The 10,327-nt window shown below is 55.5% G+C and overlaps 1 protein-coding gene across 1 annotated transcript; it reads right to left on the reverse strand.

The window, feature by feature from the left end:
- Window positions 1-4,152: 4,152 nt before the first annotated feature.
- pygm (glycogen phosphorylase, muscle associated) lies at window positions 4,153-9,673 on the reverse strand. The gene is made up of 6 exons (XM_033016206.1): window positions 9,571-9,673; window positions 8,237-8,378; window positions 7,481-7,688; window positions 6,727-6,861; window positions 6,318-6,384; window positions 4,153-5,566 (listed from the first exon to the last, which is right to left on the reverse strand). The coding sequence occupies exons 1-6, from the start codon at window positions 9,583-9,585 to the stop codon at window positions 5,414-5,416; spliced, it is 720 nt and encodes a 239-aa protein (XP_032872097.1). The 5' UTR covers window positions 9,586-9,673; the 3' UTR covers window positions 4,153-5,413.
- Window positions 9,674-10,327: the final 654 nt, after the last annotated feature.

Raw genomic sequence — 10,327 nt, forward strand, 5'->3', positions numbered from 1 at the left:
AGCTGTCTGTGGCAATGAATTCCACAGATTCACCAGCCACTGGCCAAAGAAACTCCTCATCTCCTTCCTAAAGGTGTACGTCCTTTCATTCTGAGGCTGTGCCCTCCAGTCCTAGACTCTCCCACAAGTGGAAACATCCTCTCCGCATCCATTCTATCCAGGCTTTGGTAAGTTTCAATAAGGTCCCTCCTCTCATCCTTCTAATCTCCCAATGAGTACAGGCCCAGACATGTCAAACGCTCATCATTTCTGTTCCTGCCTACAAATACCAAAATACTGGAATAGCAGAGGACTTTAAGGTGAGAGGCAAAGTTGAATGGGAGATGTGCAGGGCAAGCTCTTTGCACATGGGATAGTTAGTGCCATGATCACAGAGGGGATCTTATTGAAACATATAAGATTATTAAGGGTTTGGACACTCTAGAGGCAGGAAACATGTTCCCGATGTTGGGGGAGTCCAGAACCAGGGGCCACACACAGTTTAAGAATGAGGGGTAAGCCATTTAGAACGGAGACAAGGAAACACTTTTTCACACAGAGTTGCGAGTCTGTGGAATTCTCTGCCTCAGAGGGTGGTGGAGGCCGGTTCTCTGGATACTTTCAAGAGAGAGCTAGATAGGGCTCTGAAAGATAGCGGAGTCGGGGGATATGGGGAGAAGGCAGGAACAGGGGTAGTGATTGGGGATGATCACATTGAACGGCTGTGCTGGCTCGAAGGGCCGAATGGCCTACTCCTGCACCTATTGTGCCCGGAACTCACTGCCAGGGGTGGTGGTGGAGGCAGATGTGATAGTACCGTTTAAGAGGCTTTTGTAGACTCGTGGAAATGCAGGGGATGACTTTAGAGCTACAATATGGAAACAAGCCTTTCGGCCCAAGGAGTCGGTGCCGACCAGCGATTCCTGTACACCAGCACCATCCTACACACCAGGGACAATTTGCACTATTCCAAAGCCAATTAAGCTACAAACCTGGACATCTTTTGGAGTGTGGGAGGAAACCGGAGCACCCAGAAAAAACCCCGTACAGACAGCAGCTGCAGTCAGGATCGAAACCGGGCTTCGGTTGCTGTGAGGCAGCAACTCTACCGCTACACCACAGTGCTACTGTCACCACTGACAGAGACCCGGGTTCAATCCTGACCTCTGGAACTTCCAGGGCCAGAGGACATGGGTTTAAGGTGAAGGGGAAAAGATTTAATAGGAATCTGAGGGGTAACTTTCTCATGCAAAGGGTGGTGGGTGTACGGAACGAGCTGCCAGAGGAGGTAGTTGAGGCTGGGACTATCGCAACGTTTAAGAAACATTCAGACAGGTACATGGATAGGACAGGTTTGGAGGGCCAAACGCGGGCGTGTGGGACTGGTGTAGTTGAGACATGTTGGCTGGTGCAGGCAAGTTGGGCCGAAGGGCCTGTTTCCACACTGTGTGACTCAGGAGCTGGCTCTCACCATTTGAACATAGAACTAGTACAGCACAGGAACAGGCCCTTCGGCCCACAATGTTTGTGCCGAACATGATGGCTTGTTAAACTGACCTCTGTCTGCCCATGAATCTACCATGGATTTTTTCCGGGTGCTCCGGTTTCCTCCCACACTCCAAAGACGTACAGGTTTGTAGGTTAATTGACTTCAGTAAGAATTGTTAATTGTTCCTAGTGTGTAGGGCAGTGCTGGTGTACGGGGAAGATCGCTGGTCGGCGTGGACTCTTGAGCTGAAAAAATCCTCCCAATATTGGGGGAGTCCAGAACCAGGGGCCACTGTCTAAAAATAAAGGGGATGCCATTTAAAACTGAGATGAGAAAAAACGTTGTCAGCCAGAGAGTTGTGAAATTGTGGAATTCTCTGCCACAGAAGGTAGTGGAGGCCAATTCACTGGATGAATTTAAAAGAGAGTTAGAGCACGTATACTCTCTAGTTTGGAAGGATGAGAGGGTATTTTATTGAAACGTATAAGATTATTAAGGGTTTGGGCTTGCTAGAGGCAGGAAACATGTTCCCGATGTTGGGTGAGGCCAGAACCACAGTTTATGAATAAGGAGCAAGCCATTTAGAACAGAGACGAGGAAACTTTTTCTCACAGAGTTGTGAGTTTGTGGAATTCTCTGCCTCAGAGGGCAGTGGAGGCCGGTTCTCTGGATGCTTTCAAGAGAGAGCTAGATAGGGCTCTTAAAGATAGCGGAGTCAGGGCATATGGGGAGAAGGCAGGAACAGGGGTACTGATTGGGAATGATCAGCCATGATCACATTGAATGGCGGCGCTGGCTCGAAGGGCCGAATGGCCTCTACTCCTGCACCTATTGTCTATTGAATTTGTGGAATTCTCTGCCACAGAGGGCAGTGGAGGCCAATTCACTGGATGAACTTAAAAGAGAGTTAGATAGAGCTCTAGGGGCTAGCGGAATCAAGGGATATGGGGAGAAGGCAGGAACGGGGTACTGATTGTGGATGATCACAATGAATGGCGGTGCTGGCTCGAAGGGCCAAATGGCCTCCTCCTGCACCTATTTCCTATGTAAGTGCCTGTTTCCGCGCTGTATCTAAACTACATATATAAAATGATGAGAGGCATAGATTGGGTCGGCAGAAACGGTTTTCCCCAGGGTGGAAATGTCCATCAGTAGAGGGTAGAGCTATAACGTGCGAGGGGAAAAGTTTAATGGAGATAGATACATAGACAATAGGTGCAGGAGTAGAGGCCATCCGGCCCTTCGAGCCTGCACCGCCATTCAATATGATCATAGCTGATCATCCAACTCAGTATCCTGTACCTGCCTTCTCTCCATACCCCCTGATCCCATTAGCCACAAGGGCCACATCTAACTCCCTCTTAAATATAGCCAATGAACTGTGGCCTCAACTACCTTCTGTGGCAGAGAATTCCACAGATTCACCACTCTCTGTGTGAAAAATGTTTTTTTCATCTCGGTCCTAAAAGACTTCTCCCTTATCCTTAAACTGTGTGACCCCTTGTTCTGGACTTCCCCAACATCGGGAATAATCTTCCTGCATCTAGCCTGTCCAACCATGAGCAGGAGAAGTTGTCTTACACAGAGGGCCTGGATGGCGCTGCCAGGGGCAGTGGTGGAGACAGCTGTATAATAATGGAGTTTCAGAGGCATCCATCGGTGTGGTCCCTCCCCGACAGATGGTTGCCGATATCAACGGCCTCGCCGCTGGCAATGTTCCGGTAAAATACGAGGCAGAGGCAATGGCAGAAGGTAAACCGTCACTTTTATTGAGATCAGCAGAAAGGTGAACAGGACATTGCACCAGAGGAACATGCAACTCACTCAAGGCCAGCACCAATAAATAGGGAACCTCTCGTGGGGGGTAGGGGGGGTTTCAGTTAATGTCGGGGGGAGTCACGGACGACCGAGGGGGGGAGGGTTTCGTTCGTTGATCGTGTGGCCACGGGTTCTCTGAGCCACAACAGCCCCGAGAACGTCCCCAAACCGAGCCCAGTGTCTCGGCCCTGAGAGTTAAACAAGACAGGAGGATTATCGCCAGGGAGAGGAAAGGGGGCTTTAGTCAAGATACCGACACTCGCCTCCCTGTAAACCTCCAAGCCCAGGAGACAGAGAGACAGAGAGAGGGAGAGACAGTGATACTGAAAAAGAGTGCGAGACAGAGAGAGAGAGAAAGTGCGAGACAGAGAGACGGACGTGGGAGATAGAGGGAAAGACTGAGGGAGAGAGATTGAGAGGAAGAGAGACTGAGAGAGGATAGGAGAAGACAGTAACAGGTAGACAGCGAGGGAGAGGCTGGAGGGAAAGACAAGGGGGAGAGAGAGAGGGGGAGAGACAAAGTGAGAGTGAGGGAGAGAGAGGAGAAAGAAAAGCGAGGCAGAGAAATATAAAGTGGGTGAGAGACAAAGAAAGGGGGGGGGGAGAGAGTGAGGGAGGGGGGGAAAGTGTCAGAGCTGAGCTGGAGAGAATGAGAGATGAGCTGGGGTCTGTCAGGGAGTGCAGCAAAGCCAGAGCTTTGGAGGGTGCAGAGGGGAGAGGGACTGGAGGTGAGTGGGATCGGGGCCTGGGAAGGGGGTGATTTCACCTCCCTGGGGCTCTGGTGTGAGAGAGGTCGAGGGGGGTTGCAGTCAGTTCAGACCCGAGGTGGGGTGTGGAAGGGTCGTTCGGCGAGCTGCCCCGCTGGCTCTACCCGCTAACGGGGGGGGGGGAGGGACGGGGGGCGAGGTTGCAAGGTCGAGACCCCTCGGGTAAACTCCATCCATCGCCATCCAACTTCATCGCTCAGGCTCGGCGGCTAAGTTCCATACCGGTTTGCCGTTAATATTTACACTTAAAAATAAATTAGTCACACGTTAAATGCACCCGAGGGAAGACGTAACAAGATCAGTGGGTTGGGGGAGGAGGGAGAGTGAGCGGGAGGGGGGGGGGGGAGGAAGGCAGCCATTTTGATGGCCACAACTGTGGGACAAAATGGCCGCCGTCCCATAGCAACCAGCGCCGCTTGCCCTGAATGGGTCTCCAGCTGCAGTGGATGGAGATAGATGTTGGGCACAAAGCAAATTGGGCTTGGCCTCAAGGCCAATACAGCGACCCGCTCGGAGACGACTGATGAACCGAGAGCTTGGCTTCGTAAACGGGGACAGAGGTGTCGGGGAAGGGTGGGGTAGAATCACTGACCCCCTCCCCACCGTCCTCAGCTCACTGTCAGTGGGATATCTCTTCAGTGTTGGGAGGTGGTGCAGAGAAGCTGGGGGGAGGGTGGGAGGGGGAGAGTGAGGGGGGAGAAACAGGAGAGAGAAGGGAGAGAGAGGAATGGGGAGAGATTGGAAGAGAGAGGGAGAGAGAGACTGGGGAGACAGAGTGGGGAGATAGAGGAAGAGTGACGGGGAGAGAGGTTGACGGGAGAGAGAGAGGGAGAGGGACTGAGGAGATAGTCTCCCGAGAGAGATGGGAGAGAGATCGGGGAGGGAAAGATGGGGAGAGAGACTGGGGAGAGGGGGAGAGTTAGGGAGAGAGGGACTGGGGAGAGAGACTGGGGAGAGAGGGAGAGACTGGGGAGAGGGGGACTGGTGAGTTAGGGAGAGGGACTGGGGAGAGGGGGAGAGTTAGGGAGAGAGGGACTGGGGAGAGGGGGAGTTAGGGAGAAAGGGGGGGCATATGAAGGACATTTTTAAGCTGGTGTGATATTGGAGCACATTGTGTTGTTCCCCCTCGCTGGGCTGGAGTGGAGGGGTCGGGGGCTGGTTTTCCAGCTGGCAGGCGGCGAAGATCGACACTGTCAACGCATGCAACCGTTAAAGATCCGGAGGGAACAAAAGCTGGGGTTGAAGTCCGAGAGGCAGCGACCCCTCGCCTCCCCCCGAGATCGCCCCGCCCGGCCCTGACCCTGACCCTGGGGGTGGGGGGTGAAGGGGGGTGAGGAGGAAGGTGCAGGTGGGTGCTCCCTCATTCGCGGGGCTCGCTGGGAGGTGGGATCTTGTGCTTGCTGGGCTCCACGCCCCAGATCTGGCGGGCGTACTCCCCGATGGTCCTGTCGCTGGAGAACTTGCCGGAAGTGGCGATGTTTTTGATGACCATCTTGGTCCACTCCTTGGGATTCTGTGTGTGTAACAGAGAGAGAGAGAGAGGGGACGGGTTAAGGGCAGAAGAACCACACTCGCCCGCATAGAAACATAGAAAATAGGTACAGGAGAGGCCATTCGGCCCTTCGAGCCAGCACTGCCATTCATTGTGATCATGGCTGATCATCCCCTATCAATAAGCCGTGCCTGCCATCCCTTGGCTCCACTAGCCCCTAGAGCTCTATCTAACTCTCTCTTAAATCCATCCAGTGACTTGGCCTCCACTGCCCTCTGTGGCAGGGAATTCCACAAATTCACAACTCTCTGGGTGAAAAGGTTTTATTCTCACCTCAGTCTTAAATGACCTGCCCTTTATTCTAACACAGTGGCCCCTGGTTCTGGACTCGCCCAACATTGGGAACATTTTTCCTGCATCTAGCTTGTCCAGTCCTTTTATAATTTTATATGTTTCTATAACATTATATGCTTCTCTCCCCCCTCCCCACTCGCCCTCTCTCTGTAACCACCCACCACCTATCCTACGCACATCAGGGACAATTTACAATTAACCTGCAAACTTTGGAGACTGGGCGTCTTTGGGTTGTGGGAGGAAACCGGAGCACCCGGAGAAAACCCACGCAGGTCACAGGGAGAGCGTGCAAACACCGTACCGACAGCACCCGAGGGGGGATCAAAAAACACAGAGACACGCACGGACACGGGAACACGCGTGCTCAGGCACACACGCACAAACACACACGGGCGGACGGACGGGCGCGGTCACTGACCATGTAGAGCGCACTGACACGGTCTTGGCATTTGATATAATCCTCGTAATCAGCAAACACCTTGAACCTGCAGAAGGGGAGAAGGTGGAGAGAGAGAGCAGAACACAAGTGTTGGAGGAACTCAGCGCGTCAGGCAGCATCTCCCCTCCCCCTCTCCCCCCCCGCTCCCCCTCAATCACCTCTCCCCCACTCACTCCTCTCCCCCTCCCTCCCCAGCTTTCCCGGTTACTCCACACCCTCTCCGGTCGTTCCCCCCCATTCAACAGTCCCCGTCCCCCCCCACTGGTCTCTCTGCCCCCCTGTCTCTAGCCATCCCCTTCTCAATCCCTCCCTGTCTCTTCTTCCCTCCCCCCCCAATCCCCTCCCCACCAGTCTCCCCCCCCCCCCGTCTCTCTCTCCCCCCCCCCACCTGTCGTTGTGCATCAGCATGTTGACGATCTCCCCGAAGAGGCCGCGGTCGTTGGGTGAGAAGAATCCGCCGCTGATCTGGTCCATGGCCTGCTTCAGCTCCGGCAGACGGTCGTAGTAGGACTGGGCGTTGTAGCTGGGGGGTGGGGGGGAGGGGGGGAAGCAGTGGCAGGGTTAGAGGGCAGCCCCACAACCCCCCCACTCCCTCCCCTCGCCCACACATGCCAAATCATTCCCTTGCCCCTGCCCGTTCATGCCTGCCCCTCCCCCTCCCTGTCAACCCATGCCCACCCCATCCCCTCCCTTACTCCTGCCCCTTCTTGCCCACCCCTAACTTACCCCTTGCCCACCCCAGTCCATACCCACCCCTCACTTATCCCACCAATCCATGCTACCCCACCCCCCCGCCCCTCCCCCTGCCCCTCCCTCTGCCCCTGACCACTCCATGCCCCTCCCCCTGACCACTCCATGCCCCCCCCTTGCCCCTCCCCCTGCCCACTCCATACCCACCCCGTGCCCTTGCCCCCCCCCCTTGCCCCTCCCTCTGCCCACTCCATACCCACCCCCTGCCCACCCCATGCCCCTCCCCCTGCCCCTCCCCCTGCCCACTCCATGCCCCTGCCCACCCCTTGCCCCTCCCTCTGCCCACTCCATGCCCCTCCCCCTGCCCACCCCTTGCCCCTCCCCCTCCCCACTCCATGCCCCTCCCTCTGCCCACTCCATACCCACCCCGTGCCCTTGCCCCCTCTCCTCACCCCTTCGCGTCCATGGCATCCACATCCTTGACCCTCATGCCGAAGATGAAGAAGTTGTCCATGCCGGCCTCCTCCGCCATCTCCACGTTAGCTCCGTCCATGGTTCCGATGGTCAGCGCCCCGTTCAGCATGAACTTCATGTTGCCCGTGCCCGACGCCTCCGTGCCCGCCGTGGAGATCTGCTCCGACAGGTCCGACGCCGGGATCACTGGGCACAGGGGGCAAGGGTCACCGTGGGGGCAAGGGTCACGGTGGAGAGAGGGGGCAAGGGTCACCGTGGGGGCAAGGGTCACGGTGGAGAGAGGGGCAAAGGTCACGGTGGAGAGAGGGCAAGGGTCACGGTGGAGAGAGGGGGCAAGGGTCAAGGTGGAGAGAGGGGCAAGGGTCACGGTGGAGAGAGGGGCAAGGGTCACGGTGGAGAGGGCAAGGGTCACGGTGGAGAGAGGGCAAGGGTCACGGTGGAGAGAGGGGGCAAGGGTCACGGTGGAGAGAGGGGGCAAGGGTCACGGTGGAGAGAGGGGGCAAGGGTCACGGTGGAGAGAGGGGGCAAGGGTCACAGTGGAGAGAGGGGGCAAGGGTCACGGTGGAGAGGGGCAAGGGTCAGGGTGGAGAGGGCAAGGGTCAGGAAGGGGAGAGGGCAAGGGTCAAGGTGGAGAGAAGGGGAAAGGGTCAGGGTGGAGAGGGCAAAGATCAGGGTGAAGAGGGCAAGGGTCAGGGAGGGCAAGGGTCAGGGAAGGAGAGGGGGAGCAAGCAAACCTTTCTCAGCCAGAGACACACGATAGTTCTCGAGGTAGATGACCTTCAGGCGATCGCCCACCATGGGGTCTTCGTTCACCACCTCCCCAATGGCAGTGATGAGTCTGATGATGAGTTTGGCCATGTGATAGCCCGGCGCGGCCTGTCCCACAGAGAGAGAGAGAGAGAGAGAGAGAGAGTCAGAGAAGAACCAAGTCCACACCGTCCGACCAAAATCCCCCAGGACTGGACACCATTCCTGACGTGGCCTCCTCTACTGTTAGTTTAGTTCACTGTTCGGCACGTTTCAACGAGGCCCCCCCCCTCGTCCTTCTAAACTCCAGCGGGCACGGGCAGGCCCGGCTCTGGGTGGGGGTCAGACAGGAGAGGAGCTCTCCCAATGGCTGGGAGGATTCGCAGCTGAATATCAGAAGGAGTCCAGAAGAACGAGGGGCGACCTCATTGAAACGTACAGAATAGCGAAAGTCCTGGATAGAGTGGATGTGGAGAGGATGTTTCCACTAGTGGGAGAGTCTAGGACCAGAGCCTCAGAATTAAAGGACGTTCTTTTAGGAAGGAGATGAGGAGGAATTTCTTTAGTCAGAGGGTGGTGAATCTGTGGAATTCTTTGCCACAGACGGCTGTGGAGGCCAAGTCAGTGGACAACATACAAGTTGAAACATAAGATTATTAAGGGCTTGGACACGCTGGAGGCAGGAAACATGTCCCCGATGTTGGGGGAGTCCAGAACCAGGGGCCACACAGTTTAAGAATAAGGGGGAGGCCATTTAGAACGGAGACGAGGAAACACATTTTCTCACAGAGAGTTGTGAGTCTGTGGAATTCTCTGCCTTCAGAAGGGTCTCGACCCGAAACGTCTCCAATTCCTTCGCTCCATAGATGCTGCCTCACCTGCTGAGTTACTCCAGTATTTTTGTCTACCTCAAACTTGGTGATTGATCTTTCATTGGTACATTCATGGGACGACAGATGGCACAATGGGCTAAGTGTTCGGCTGGCAACCGGAAGGTAGCCGGTTCGAATCCCGCTTGGAGTGCATACTGTCGTTGTGTCCTTGGGCAAGACACTTCACCCACCTTTGCCTGTGTGTGAATGTGTGTGAGTGATTGGTGGTGGTCGGAGGGGCCGTAGGCGCAGATTGGCAGCCACGCTTCCCTCAGTCTGCCCCAGGGCAGCTGTGGCTACAGAAGTAGCTTACCACCACCGAGTGTGACTGAGGAGTGAATGAATAATGCGATGTAAAGCGCCTTGAGTATTAGAAAGGCGCTATATAAATCCCATCCATTATTATTATTATTCTGAACACAGCGACGTGTAGAGGCTTACGTACGTACCTTGCCTCCGATCATGATAGTACGGGGTGTGTACTTCTTGTTGGGCTCTTTCTTTATCCCTGCAAGGAAGAACAGGCAGTTGGGAGACTCACACAGCCTGGAAACAGGCCCTTCGGCCCAACTTGCCCCATCTACACTAGCCCCCACCTGCCCGCGTTTACCCCATTATCCCTCCAAACCCATCCTGTCCAACTGTTTCTTAAACGTTGCGATAGTCCCAGCCTCAACTACCTCCCCCAGCAGCTCGTTCCATACACCCACCACCCTCTGCGTGAAAAGGTTACCCCTCAGATTCCTATTCAATCCTTTCCCCTTCACCTTAAACCCATGTCCTCTGGTCCTCGATTCCCCTACTCTGGGCAAGAGACTACCCGACCTTCTTCCATTTTGACTCCCCTCCCATTCCCACACTGACCTTTCTGTCCTGGGGCCTCCTCCACTGTCAGAGTGAGGCCCAGCGCAAATTGGAGGAACAGCACCTCATATTTCGCTCACATCCCAGCGGTATGAACATTGACTTCTCTAACTTCAAGTAACTCCAGCATTCCCTTCCCCTCCCCCCGCACCCCCCTCCCCCCGGTCATCCACTGCCCGCATCCACGCATGCCCTTGTTATCACCTCTTCCACAGCCAACAATGGACCATTGTGGGCTCCACCTTTTCTTGGCCATTGGTGCTCTGATTTATTCTGTGGGGAGGGGCCGGTGGGGGAGAGGAGGAGGGAGAGCGGGGGGGCAGTGGAGAGGGGGGGGGGAGA

Source organism: Amblyraja radiata, unplaced genomic scaffold (assembly GCF_010909765.2).
Source record: "Amblyraja radiata isolate CabotCenter1 unplaced genomic scaffold, sAmbRad1.1.pri S158, whole genome shotgun sequence".
In the NCBI taxonomy this organism is placed as follows: domain Eukaryota; kingdom Metazoa; phylum Chordata; class Chondrichthyes; order Rajiformes; family Rajidae; genus Amblyraja; species Amblyraja radiata.

Bases quoted from the DNA above. Each gene is read 5' to 3' on its own strand.
- pygm (XM_033016206.1), bottom strand. The intron at 6,862-7,480 runs GTGAGGAGAGGG...CCCACCCCCCAG, and splicing joins GATGCCATGGACGCGAAGGG to CTACAACGCCCAGTCCTACT. The intron at 6,385-6,726 runs GTGGGGGGGGGG...CCCCTTCTGCAG, and splicing joins ATGCTGATGCACAACGACAG to GTTCAAGGTGTTTGCTGATT.